A 14,284-nucleotide genomic window follows, 5' to 3' on the forward strand; every position below is an offset into this window, starting at 1 on the left:
CTCCAGACCGTCCACACAACGGCCCCCTCCTTCCCCCGCCCGCCCACTGTTAACAGGGACCATAGATCGCATCCCACGTGTCCGGCAACGGTCCACCGCCATCACCTACTGCCGCTCGCCATTTAAATGGGGGGGGGGGGGGGGCGGGGGGGGGGAATCGCGTGTCGCTCCGTTCCTCCGTTTACATCGTTTACATCGTTACACGCCGTCGTACAAACAAAGTCGTTAACTTGAATTTCACGCCATCTAAAACAGCGAAGCGTATCAAGTACGTCTATACGGCCAAGGTGCTGCATCGGCAGTGGTGCGCAAAAGACAATTGCATCGTGACTATAGTAATAACGGACTACCTTTATTTATTCCGGAAAGCCTCACCGAGTCCCCAAGACCCTTTGTATGTACAACTTCTTTCGCACCGTACGTAGTCAACTGTGCTAATCGGAGGTGTGCGTGAGGGGGGGGGACGACGACGACAAACTGACAGACAACGCCCCCGATTCGACATTTTTTGGCCAATTCAATTCCAGTTTTCACTGCCACCCGCACGTGGCAGGAATCCGGTGTCAGCTGGCCCCCCAGAAAAAAGACATTGGACCAGCTGTGACATGGCACCTGGTGGGGGTCCTGTGTGGTGACATCTGGTGGTGGGGGCCCTGCATGATGACACCAGCTGGGGCCCTGTGTGGTGACCCCTGGTGGGGCCCTGCGTGGTGACCCCTGGTGGGGCCCTGCGTGGTGACCCCTGGTGGGGCCCTGCGTGGTGACCCCTGGTGGGGCCCTGCGTGGTGACCCCTGGTGGGGCCCTGCGTGGTGACCCCTGGTGGGGCCCTGCGTGGTGACCCCTGGTGGGGGCCCTGCGTGGTGACCCCTGGTGGGGCCCTGTGTGGTGACCCCTGGTGGGGCCCTGCGTGGTGACCCCTGGTGGGGGCCCTGTGTGGTGACCCCTGGTGGGGCCCTGCGTGGTGACCTCTGGTGGGGGCCCTGCGTGGTGACCCCTGGTGGGGGCCCTGTGTGGTGACCCCTGGTGGGGCCCTGCGTGGTGACCCCTGGTGGGGCCCTGTGTGGTGACCCCTGGTGGGGCCCTGCGTGGTGACCCCTGGTGGGGGCCCTGTGTGGTGACCCCTGGTGGGGGCCCTGTGTGGTGACCCCTGGTGGGGCCCTGTGTGGTGACCCCTGGTGGGGCCCTGCGTGGTGACCCCTGGTGGGGCCCTGCGTGGTGACCCCTGGTGGGGGCCCTGTGTGGTGACACCTGGTGGGGGCCCTGTGTGGTGACCCCTGGTGGGGCCCTGTGTGGTGACACCTGGTGGGGGCCCTGTGTGGTGACCCCTGGTGGGGCCCTGCGTGGTGACCCCTGGTGGGGGCCCTGTGTGGTGACACCTGGTGGGGGCCCTGTGTGGTGACCCCTGGTGGGGCCCTGTGTGGTGACACCTGGTGGGGGCCCTGTGTGGTGACACCTGGTGGGGGCCCTGTGTGGTGACACCTGGTGGGGGCCCTGCGTGGTGACCCCTGGTGGGGCCCTGCGTGGTGACCCCTGGTGGGGGCCCTGTGTGGTGACCCCTGGTGGGGGCCCTGCGTTTGAAAAAGAGCACAAGCCCTCCGGGCCCAGAGCCTCTATGACAAGGACACATCCATTTGGCAAACAGCCTTGTCTCCTTACATACGAGGGCATATAATGACCCTAACACTTTGTTGACCTTTCTGTTACTCTTTGTCGATTTCACCGACCAAGGTCAGACGGCTCTCGGAAACGAGGCGGATCCCCGTCTCCCCGAGTCTCTCACCTGCTGAGAACAAAACGATCAATGGCATCGTGGCTGAGCGTGTACATCTTGCGTGCGTGCGTGCATGTGTGTGCGTGCATGTGTGTGTGTGCACGCGTACGTGTGTGTGCGCGCGTACGTGTGTGTGCTTGCTCATTGTTCGCGCCCTCGCCGTCTCGGCCCCCGCCTGTGTTTTGCTGCCAGCAGCTGAGGAAACAGTCTTGGAATTCCATCGCACGCGCTGATGAATGTTCCTGTTCGAGCTAATCCCGTCGCTCCCTGCCTACTGCCCCCCCTCTCTCTTTACCGGCTCCCCCCTCCCCAGCGCCCCCCCTCCCCACTGCCCCCCCCTCCCCACTGCCCAAGCCTTCTGAGCCATGCAGTGTTCTAACCACCGTGATCGCCGGCCCTGTGTGCCTGCCATCAGCTTCCCATTAGCCTTGCACGCGCCTACCTCTGCCGCAATTGAGCAAGTTATTGCGCCGTCGTGATTGCTGTGACAACAAAGCAATTGGGAGCAATCTGTACCGATAGCCCTCTCCGTGTCGTGATGAATATGCACGCGTGTCAAAATGTGCGTGTGTGTGTGTGCGTGCGTGTAATGATACGTCTGTCTTATACCTGACAATTTTACCCTGTATTCTTGTACAGGGAAATTAGGAGCAGGTCCATATGGCGTAGAGCCATTTCAATACATGGAAAAACATTTTTTTTGTCTATTTGTTTGTGTTTCTCGCTTGTGATGGGACTTTGTAGGATGAACGTTGAGATTTATAAGGGTACGTGGTGACCAATAAGGTGTGAATTGGTCTGTGATAAGGTAGGCACTGATAAGGGGTTTGACAGATATGATGTCTGTATGTATGGGCAAGTGCTCGCAACGAAGACCACTTGCCCCAACGTTCTAAAGATGAACTGATGCACGTGTGTACATTGCGTGCATATAATGTAGATGTTTGTCGCGTCACTGATCTACCGTGCGAACAGGTTTAGTAAAAGTACAAGCACAGATTTTTTTGCTGTTGCTATATTTGAGACGAAACTGCGGATATGCACGCAGTCGCATGGATAGATGCACGCTTGGAATTTACATTGAGAAATAGGAAGAGGAGCACTTGGTTGAGAGGACACGGGGCAGGGTAAAGACTTCATCCGAACTGGGTTTCGTCAGGGCACCTCGCTAGACAGGATGATGGCTGATGGTCAAGAATAATCGTGGAGTGGCAGCGAAGGGAATGACGCATCGGAGAGCATGTCCACCAAGGAGATGGAGCGATGAAATCAGGTCATGTGCAGGCGACAAGTGGATCAATACATCACAGGGTCACGGAAGGTGGTGGCAGCCTGGACAGGCCTTCATCCAGCAGTGGATTGACCATGGCGGATGAAAATTCGTGATGTCAGTCTCACATGTTCAGTGTATCCAGTTGTGTTTGAGAGTCTCAAACACTCGTCAAAGGTCACAGCTTAACTCTCCCATTCCATGACCCCATTTGACTACCCACGCTACCCAAATGTTTTTTCATTTAGCAACACTATTCCCCGGCCCCCAGCCTGATTCTCAACTTACAAAATATATTAAAAGTGAAACGCATTTAGAAAGGAAACCCAGCGGGCCATGGGTTGTTGTTTTTTTTTTACACAAGTCAAAGGCCTTGGCTCATAGGTCATACATAGCTCATGAGCAATACGACTGTAGCGGTCCTTGGTTACTTCCAATGAGAACTCCACTCTGTTCGAGGTACTTCAACCAGTAGCCGAGTCCCCACCGATGGTGAGAGCGAGGACCTCCCTTGAGGACCTTAATTCTGTTTCCCCAGGGTAAACGTTTCGGGTCAACTGCCACTCAAATGAAAACAACCCCCCCCCTGCCCCATGCCGACAGAAGGGGCCTGTTGCCACAACAGACGTCCCTTACCGCCGCGCTAATCTTTTCAATGCTTGCCCAGACGGCGGTGGTATGCACACTTGTGAAAACAGCGCGTGACAGAGAGCGCTACGATGTGGGGATTACCACCGCCACTTCCACCATCATTATAATCATCACAACCATCATCACCATCAACAACATCATCATCATCAGCGGTGCTAGGAGTAAGCAAATTTAGCACAAGCTTAAGGGCCACCCGAGCAGCTAACGGGACCCTGGATTCAGGAATTAATAATAATAATAATAAAACAGTGTGCATGAAATACCAGCTCACATTCAAATCCTAACAAACAAAACTAGAGGATTAAAATAACGTCGTAAGCATCGCTCTTCTTCTCATCTCACTGCTGCTATATTTGTTGTGCCTACATTGCTCTGATCTTGCCAATGCTGTATCTCTTGTCTCTATACATCTTCTGTGATCAATTTGTGTGGCTGGCGCAGTAGAAACAATGGTGCCTCAGAGCAAGGGGCCTTGGTTTGATTTCTGATTAGGGCGTCGTTCTCTGATAATAATGGGGGCGTGTAAAACATGCAGAGGGGAAAGTAGGGTGGGTCCTAATGCTACACCATACTCTGAACCCATCTCCAAATCCAACCCAAGGCTTCACACATTGCACGCATTAAATTATTGGTCAACATTTTGTGTATGTATATTGAACTTCTTTCGCACCGTACGTGGCCAACCGTGCCAGGACGCCAAACTAAACTCAAAAAGCAGTTCTAAAAAAACGAGTTTTAAATCTCGTTCAAAAGTGCATATCTCCCAGCGGCGTCCTAATATCAACCCTCGTGTTGCGTCCATCGCTTCACAGCTCCAATCGATTGGATGCGGTACGATTGGAGACGCGCTACGGTGGAGATTGGATGCGGTACGGTGGAGATGGGATGCGGTACGGCTGAGATCATTTATCTTAAAACGTGTTCTCAAGGAGCAGCGTTTAAAATCGAGACAAAAAAAACCGGACGTGTTCTTTGAACGCAGCTGACCACATCGCGCTGGCCGCATGCATGTCCGTACGTATGTCAAACTTCTTTCGCGCCGTACGTAGCCAACCGTGCTACATCGGAGGTGCAACATCGGAAGCCAAGCAGGTATTTTTTTGAGCCTGGCGAGCACCCGGATGGGCAGGCTGCCTGGGAATATCGGTGTGGCAGGCTTGGGCTGCTCGGTGGTCAGCCACAAGGCACCAAAAAGTGAACGAACGTCTTCTTGGTTCTTTCGGTAAAGTCACGTAGAAGGGAAGTAATACAATAATAAAAATAAAACATAATAAAACAATTCTCACCAAAATAAAAGTGAACGAACGGTTGAATAACCCCCCCCCCCTTCTCCAGGGTTCCCTCCCACGTCTTGGCCAGACGTTCATTAAATGGGAGTTGGACAAATAAGCATCTCGGGATGCAGAACCCTCCCCCATAAGGAGTATTGAGACTCGGCGAGGCTTTCTTGGGTGAGATTATTTATAGGTTAGATTTTGCTGCCGTAAATTTCCACGTGACAGTAAGCCACTTTGTTGAGCTATCATTTGTGGCCATGTCGCTTCTGAAAAAAAAGTTAATACCACAAGTGGGCTTTACCTGGTAAGATTACAAAAAAAATTGTTCAGTATTAGTTTTAGATCTTTTACAAGTGATTTGTTTACCTTTCCGATACGTTGCATGCCTGCCGTGTTGTTGTACTTTATGTCGTTGTAACGTTCTGACCCGCCTCTACTGGACATCTGTGCAAAAGAGCTTGGTAGCTCATCGGATTCCTCCAGTAATAAATGCTTATTTTGATTCTGATGGCCACAGCCGAGTGTCACGAGCGTGGCAATGAGATCCTCCGCTGGGGGCATGAGCAGGCGAACGGGGGGGGGGGGGGGGGGGAGCAAGAGGGCTATGCCCCCCCCCCAGGCCCCTCAAATCTGGCAGACTGCATCTATATCTACCCCCCAGGTTAGACGTATAGGTCAGAGGTTAACGTAAGGTCAGGGGTTAGACTTTAGGCTTAGGAATTTGAGTTAAGGATTTCGGGTTAGGGATAGAGTTTAGGGGTTATAGCTTCAGGTTAGGCATTGGGGTAGGGGAAATTGTTTAGGTGGTTATGTTTAGGTTTAGAAGTTAAGCTTAGGATTCGGGTTAAGGGACTAGAGCTTTGGGTAGGGGTTAGGGGGTGGTAGGGGTAACAAGTAGGGTTTGGGTTGATAAAACTATAATGAAAGCAAGCTCACAAAGTGTTTCACAAACACGCTTGCAAAGTGGTTCTTCAAAATGAAGGTGTTCGTTTCAGAATAAAATGTGTTGATGTACGTGCGAAGAATGTTTGCCTTGTTACAAAATAAATAATGAGGGTACAAAATATTCGGAAGCGGAACCAATAGTTCGCTTCCCTCGGGGTAACACATATTCCTGGGCTGGACAAATAAATATTCGTGGGGCACGTGTACTCGTGTCGTTTTCTCCCGACGTCGGGAATCAAACTCAGACTTCTGGGTTCGACGTCCCGAGCGCTTAACCACCGCACCCACGGCTCACCACCACCACCATTACGCACGCACACAAGACAAAGATTCGCCGTGTAGCCTACACAAGCTGTTGAGACAAGTGCTGTTGGCGAGCACGCATCAAGCCCGCGACGGCGTACGAGAGGGGGCGTGATGTGGAAAAACAAATTGAGTCGCTTGGTTCGTGGCACGGAGCGCCAACCACCGCGCCACCGCTCGCCACGTATGGACGCACCACACACACCCACACACTCACATACAAATACACACTCAGGGCATATACACAAACACACTCGTGTGAATATACACACACAGACAAACTCTCGGGCTTCCATCACGCCTGGTTGCTTTGAGTCCTACTAAAGCAGTATTCAAGTTACATGTGGAAACTTAACCCCTTCACGTCTTGATGTTTGGTTTTGCTCGTTTAACATTTTTTTTTAAAGCTCCTTAAATCGATACACACCAGCCACTCAGAGGCGGTGGCTGATTGGGGGGGGGGTAGCTTGCCCTGGGCCTCACACAAACAAGGACCCCCTCCAACAACGGGGCCCTGTTAAATGTTACAATTTAAGGGGGCTCCCCCGCCCCCCCACCCCCCAACCAACGTGGCGTTCTTCGTCCAGGCCCCCAGCCCCGGGGAGACCTCCAGGAACTTCCGGGCGGGCCTTTGCCGACGCACGCAACAACGACAAGACGCAAGCATTGCCCTGGGACCTAGAGGCAAAGAATCAAGGCCACCCAAATTCAGCTCGGAGGAGGGGAAGCCGCCGGCCGCTACGTTGTGGACGTGGCGTGCGCGGCCAGGGATGAACGGTGACCGGTTGGTCTTCTTGGTTCTTTCGGTAAAGTCACGTAGAATGGAAATAATAAAATAATAAAATAAAACATAAGATAATACTCACGACGTTTCGGCCACAACGCAAGCAGCCGTCCTCAGGTGAGAATTATCTTATTATGTTTTATTTTATTATTTTATTATTTACATTCTACGTGACTTTACCGAAAGAACCAAGAAGATGAATCCCTGCAGTCACGAAAGCTTTAAATCAAAAGGTGACCGGTTGGTCGGGGGTCACCGATTGATAGGGGGGGGGGGGGGGTCGAGAACCCGCTGGAAGGTGCCAGGCACGAGAGAAAGACCACGCGGTCCGACCCTGACCTCGAGAAGGTCAAGCCACCGGACTGGAGGGACGCCGTGTCAACGTTGAAAAGGACGCAGCGACGGACCGCGCAGGAGTAGAGAGAGAGAGGCACTGCGAGCAGATAACGGTGATGGGGGCCGGTCTTGGCCCAAAAGGCAAAACGACTCAAAACGAGAAGCCTATACATGCGCCATGGCTCTTAGTGATAACAAAACATTCCTCTGTTTTGTTAAGGCAAAGGCTGTAATCGTCTAAGACGCAACCTCGTAATGTGTACACAGTGTATGTGGTATGTCTGCGTCTCGGGTTTTAATTTTTAACTGCATGCGGTATTTATTTTGGATGAAGTAACCTTCAACTTGCTGGCTAGGTTACATCACGGCTTCCACCCTCATCATCGCCATCATCGGCAACAGCAGCAGCAGTATCACAAGCAGCAACATCATGAGCAGCAGCACTAGAAGCACAATCACCATCATCATTGTTTTTCCATGGTCGTTAAATTGAGTACTCCTGCATCACCAACTAAGGCTGCACTATTCGATGTGTGTGGGTAAAGGGGCAGGTTAGGGGCCGTCCATAAATGACGTCACGCACCTGGGGTGGGGGGGGGTCAGACATTTGTGACGATGTGTGACGAGGGGGGGGGGGTTGAGAAATTGTGACGTCACATCAAAATGCGCAACTTTTAGTAAATGTACACGTTCTACTTAATTAAATAGACTTTTTAATAAATGTTTTCTCCTACGACATAAGAGTGCAGCGCCACATTAAATACGCACTACAATGACAATAGTTTAAAGCGATTTGAAGCATGTTTTATTTTGGGGGGGGGGGGCAGAGCTTTGTGACGTCATATTTGAGGGGGGTCTGACTTTTGTGACGCCGTGTGACGAGGGGGGGGGGTAAAAAATCGTCCAAAATCGCGTGACGTCATTTATACCGACGTAACTTTACCGAGTGTGGTACAGTGGTTCATCCATTGTCTTCAACAGCTGTTACAATCTGGGTCCTTGCATTACTGGTAAAACCGCATGGGGGGGGTATACCAGTAATAAAAACCGGTTACCGGTTAGACACACACGTGGAAACGTCTCCAGCAATAAACGTAACGTTGTAGATTGCTTTTTTTATTACGAAGGCAGATACCACAGTGATGTTAATGGGGTCATCAACGACCGCAGTTGCAATCCAGAGGGCGCAGGTTCGATCCCATCTCTCGCACGCGGCAGTTTAAACGATGGGGGGGGGGGGGATTATTAAATAGCCCCTCCCCCTCTTATCCACCAAGCAAGTCGAGTTCGGTGGGGTGCAGCGTGGGTACACACAAACCTGTCAAAACCCTTATCAGTGCCCTACCTTATCACAGACCAATTCAGACCTGATTGGTCACAAAGTTCCCCTTACAAATCTCAACGTTCATCCTACAAAGTCCCATCATCACAAGGGAGAAACACAAACAAATATACATATATATATGTTTTTTACCGTATCGAAACGGCTGTACGCCGTATGGACCTGAAACCTCAATTTCCCTGTACAAGAATACGGGGTAAACTGTATGGGTTGAGAGCTGTGGGTACATGTACATACATCTGGGTTTACGCATGCACGCATGCATAGTTTAGGTGTGTATTAAGACATTATAGCAGAGTTTACAGGTGTGTACATGTACTTTATATGGTACGTGGAGAGTATAACACAGAGTTTCCATGCGTACACGTGCATAGACGTGTAACACGTAGGTTTTTTTTTACATTGACTTAACGAATGCGTACGTGCAGGACCCCAACGATGTCATAACTTTGCAGACCACAGGTATGCACTCCTTGTCGGGATTGTGCACGAAACCTCGCAGGCGGAGACATCAACATTTGACCGATCGACGCAGAGATTTGCAGACGGGCAAAGGGAAAACACGAAGACGAAGAATCACCCACCCCCCGCCGCCAGGTCGAGCCCACATATTGTCGGTGTGGACACAGTTAGCGAGCACCTATTAAGGGGCTGGGACGGCGCTAGACGCGGGGGGGGAGAGAGGATGGTTTGGCGATAAGCAACCACACCCGGCCGTCTTTGTCTCCCCAATGCCGACGTTTCGCACACCCCCCCAGCTTGCAGCAGAGGTCCAGAACAGGTTCGGATGTTCAAGTGACGTTTAGCCGTGGACGTTGGAGAGACAAAGACGTCGGTGGGGTCTTGGGTCTGGCCACACACAACAAATCGGTGCTCGCTAACAGCATTTGCGACAGCAGTCTGTAGGGCTTTTGTGTTTCCCTACTCCGTGAATACCAAGACACACTCGCGCACAAAGACAAAGCTCCCCCGTGTAGCCTCCATAGGCTTGTTGAGACGCGTGCTGTTTGCGAGCATCTACGAAAGTCGCAACGGCTGACGAATGTGGTGGTGTGGCAAACACCGACCACGCCCGGCCGCCTTTGTATCCAAAGACACAAATATCCCCCGTATAGCCTGTAACAGGCTGTTGGGGCAAGTGCCGTTAGCGAGTAGCACCGATGAAGACCGGCACGGAACACGAGGGGGGGTGGGGTGGCCAGCACCACGCCCGGCCGCCTTTGTCTCCCTAGCGGCGATGCTTACATAACCGCGCACGAGGTAATCATTTAAGGCCGAGTCGACCTAGGGGGGAAGGGGAGATAGAGAGAGGCAGAGGCCCAGGACCGGTTCAGAAAAAACGCCACCGGCGTTGGTTGCATGCGTAAGACAACCCACCCCCTTGCAGGGCTCACGGAGCCACCGCTGACACTCACCGCGTGGGATTCCGTCCCCTTTGCACCCAGGAGCAGGCGCGGTGCAGGCGAGGAGACACCACAGGCAGAGCGAGCAGAGCCCCAGCGAAGCGCCACCGCGTCCCAGATCCATCATGGCCAACTCCAGCCACACGCGGACTCTGCCACGGATTTTTTTGGGGGGTGGCCCAGCCACACGAACACAAAGATTCCACCACCACCACTCCTTCTCCCAAGCCGAGTAGCCTCGCTCAGGATGTTGGGGCAAGGGCTCTGTTAGCGGCACCACCACCAGCAACAAGCAAGTAGCACCAGCAGGCGTGGAGGCAGCAGTGAACGGTGATGCGGACGTTGGCAATGCTTGCTGCTGTGTGGTGTGTGTTCTTCACGGCGTGTGCGTGTTCTTCACGGGATCGCGTCACGCGCGTGTCCGAGTGGGCGAGTCGCTAGCTTGTCCGCGCTCATGGAGGGAGGGAGCGTGGCGAATCTGTGCGGGAGCTCCTCTCTGGCTGATGAGAGGAAGGGCGAGAGGGAAGATGCTGAGATGATTCCTCCTCGCAGCTCGATTTGACTCCGCGTGACGCGGTTCTCCCTTCTCACCCCTCCCCCTTCGCCCCCCCTCCTCTCTTCTCTCGTGAACAAATTCCCACCATCACCACCGCCGCCTGATGAAACCCCCCCCCCTCCCACCATTACTCTCCCACATCACCCGTCCCCTACAGCCTTCCGTGCATCTCCTCCAACATTGCATCTCCCACCCCTCATCTCATCTCCTCTACCTCGCATCTCCTACAATTGCCGACTACTACTGCACCTCCTGCCGTTTTCCGTCTCCTCCTACCTCTTACATCTCTCACCACCCCCGAACAATACCTGTTCACGAACCTTCGAATGTCGATTTGAAGATGTGTCCAGGTGGGTTTTCAGGGCGCCTCTCGAGGCTGAGTGCCGACTAATATGATCGCTTGTGGTCCAGCCATGAAGAGGCGAGGGTTGGTGGATCACGTAGAGATGTGCGAGGTAGCCAGCAGATATCGTCACAGGCAGTGGCTTTGTGAATCCGCCTGTGCGGTGTTTTAAAAAATATATCCTGGTTCACTGGTGTCCTCTCACGTGCAAAACACGAATTTATCGAATTCGCCAAACATCCTCACGCGGCAAGATCTTACTGACAAAGAGTACTCGGCGAAGCTCCCTTGACGAAATAAATTACGATAATTACGATAATAGTTTTTTTACCCTTTTATCTGGCAACAAAACTGACTGCATAGACCACAATACCTGCAGTAATGATGCAAACAAAAAACATAACTCTGATAATGTATGCACTGTCCTTGAAGTTGATTGGTCCACACCCGAGACAGCTTTTCTTAGAGCCTAGTCTCACATGGTGTTGGACCAGATGACGCCAAAAGGCGCACAACTCAAAGACAATGCACCATCAGAGTATGAGAGCTCGGGGTAAGCATTTACACCATTGGAACCTCATTTGCCAGTAGAAAAATATGATAATAGTTTTTTTACCCTTTAATCTGGCAACAACACTGACACCTTTATTTTGTTGCCAGATAAAAGGGTAAAAAAAACAATTATCATATTTTTCTACTGGCAAATGAGGTTCCAATAGTGTGAAATAAATTACGTTAAAAGTGGACCCTGGCCGGTACTTAAACTATGGTTTTACGAACCCCGAGGTTCTACCGAGTCTGTACAAACCGAGCTGGTGTTACCGGCATAAACTGCGCCATTGGCCGGTTTAAAGGGTGGCCCAGTGCCTCGGAGCAAGAGCCTGGGTTTGATTCCAGACTCGGGTGCTTTTCTGTCTGGTTGGTTTCTGTATTCTAGATTTGAAGCTTTCGTGACTGCAAGGATTCATACTCTGAGGTTTTTTTCGGTAAAGTCACGTAAGTAAAAAAATAATGATAAAAGAATAAATGGGGAAAAAATGTAAATTAATTAATTAATTATTATTTAGCATTCTTTTTTACCCACGTGACTTTACCGAAAAAACCCTAAGAGTATGGTTTCTGTATTTCTCCCCTGTTCAGCGCGGGTTTCCTCTGGATTCTCCAGTTTCCTGCCAATAGCCCAAACCACACAAAATCATCTCAAAGCAAAAAAACATACCTTAACATTACTCAATTAGGATTACAGGTAACAACATCGCAACTTAGGTGAACATTCGCCAACGACCTTCTTGAAAGTTGAGTCCTGTGACTCGGCGAGGCTCGTGTGTTCACAAACGGAATAACAATAAAGCCCGAAACTCAAAGGCGTGAGTCGCAGTAGCGTCTAAAGGGTGCCAATCAGCGATTCATACGCCGCGCGTGTTGACACTAAGCAGAATCTGGTGCGTTTCGTGGGGGCTATTTAACAATACTTCACACCGCCGGTGGTGTGGTGAAGCATAGTGCGGGTCGGTGAGCATAGAACGATAGAAGGACAGTACAACATTGGCTTTTGCTGCACTGCCCTCTGCTGCTCACCACGTGACTTCGCAACTTTTGTATGCAAAGCGGTCGCCCATCTAAGCGCTACCCAGGCGCGTGATTTGCTGAGCTGAGATCGAGAATCGGGTGCGTTGCGGGTGACGAGGTTGGTATGTGGCAGCGTCATTGATGCACGAAAGATTCAAACCCAACTTACGAGCGTCGATTCAACATTCAACAGGTTATACTGGTAGGAACCACCTGGTTTCACCAGCCCACAGGGGATTATTGTGTCCGTCCGTCGTGCATCAAAAATGGGAGGGGTGGGGCTGGGTGGAGAGGGGAGGGTGGGGAGGGGCTGGGTGGGGCTGGGTGGGGCTGGGTGGGGAGGGGCTGGGTGGGGAGGGGCTGGTCACCCCGTGGTGCCCTTATAAAACTCAACGTTTAACCTACTCACGCCGGCTTGTGCCCACCCTCAGTCGGCCATATTTGCGGAATACACCACGCCGCCGTTGACCCTGGCCATTGACCGAGCAACCCAACGTTCCTACCAGCTCCCTCCGCAGGAATGTGTTTTTTGTCATAAAAATCTGAAATTTCGCATCCCGAAAATATTTTGCAAACACCGACGTTTGGCTTCTTTTGGTGGAATGTTGATTAAATATGCTGGAAAAGTGAAAGTAGATTTCGTACATTCAGACGGGAACGTATCAATATTTTTAATAACATTCATTCTCATCAGGCCCCAGTGGCGTACTGTAACTGTGCAGTCGCCGACTCATATCCACTCCCTCTCTAGCCTCGATGTGCTGTTAAGGGTCATTGCCTGAAACGTCACCTATTAAAATATTGTTCCTTTTAAGGCCACGCAATGTGAGGTGATTGTATTGAGTGTTATATGTGCCCGTGTAAAATGGCACATTTGTGTTCCCAGAATGTGATTCGTGTCAAATACGCCAGAATTTAAGTGCGTGCAAGTGCATTTGAAATGTATTTTGTCAAACACCTTTGACCGTCTGTGAATTTAGCCTTCCCACGATTCCATCTGGAATTGAGTGGATCGCTGAACTAGACATCACATTGCAGTACTGTTTGCGCTACTCCCGTCCTACGTTCTAGATTTGAAGCTTTCGTGACTGCAAGGATTCATACTCTTAGTTCTTTCGGTAAAGTCACGTAGGTAAAAAATGAAATAAAAATTAATAAAAATAAAATAATAAAATCACGACGTTTCGGAGGCAACACAAGTCTCCGTCATCAGGTGGGACCGTCACAGTCAGATTTGCTGCATCAAGTGAGGCAGGGATTCAAGATGCAAGCTCTTAAATACAAGTTAAGGGGGAGGAGAGGGGGGGAGGAGCTTATCAAAATGTGATAGCCAATGAATGGAACGTATCGGGAGGGGGGGCGGGGCTAAAAGAGAGCACGAGGTGTTCGTAGACGTTGACGTGTTTGTGCGCAAGTCCCTGTTGGTGCACATGGTAACGTATTGGAGGGGGGGGGGCTAAAAGAGAGCACGGGGTGCACAGAAATTCGAATGCGAATTTTTCAAAGTAAAGAGCGCAACCCAGTGGCGAGAAGTGTGACATGTCACGTTTCTGCAGTTCTGTTTTTACGGCGCAAAACCCCAACGTGTCATTTTCGTTGGCCGCATGTAACCGGGATTATAACGATTCGAACCCAACATGAGATCGACTTACATTTATACCTGTCACGCGAATGAGTGGCTGAGCTCGGTGCAAAGATCGCTCATTCTCCTCTACTGCTCCCTCCGTTGTCTT

The 14,284-nt window shown here is 51.4% G+C and overlaps 1 protein-coding gene across 1 annotated transcript in view; it reads right to left on the reverse strand.

Moving 5' to 3' along the window:
- LOC144942761 (procollagen-lysine,2-oxoglutarate 5-dioxygenase 2-like) overlaps positions 1–10,648 on the reverse strand; it is a 60,721-nt gene extending 50,073 nt beyond the window's left edge. Inside the window, exon 1 of the mRNA XM_078869656.1 lies at positions 10,096–10,648. Within this exon, the coding sequence (XP_078725782.1) occupies positions 10,096–10,210 (115 nt within the window). The 5' untranslated portion in view covers positions 10,211–10,648. The remainder of the gene's footprint in view (positions 1–10,095) is intronic.
- Positions 10,649–14,284: the final 3,636 nt, after the last annotated feature.

The sequence above is a fragment of the Lampetra fluviatilis genome, chromosome 28 (assembly GCF_964198595.1).
Source record: "Lampetra fluviatilis chromosome 28, kcLamFluv1.1, whole genome shotgun sequence".
Taxonomy (NCBI): domain Eukaryota; kingdom Metazoa; phylum Chordata; class Hyperoartia; order Petromyzontiformes; family Petromyzontidae; genus Lampetra; species Lampetra fluviatilis.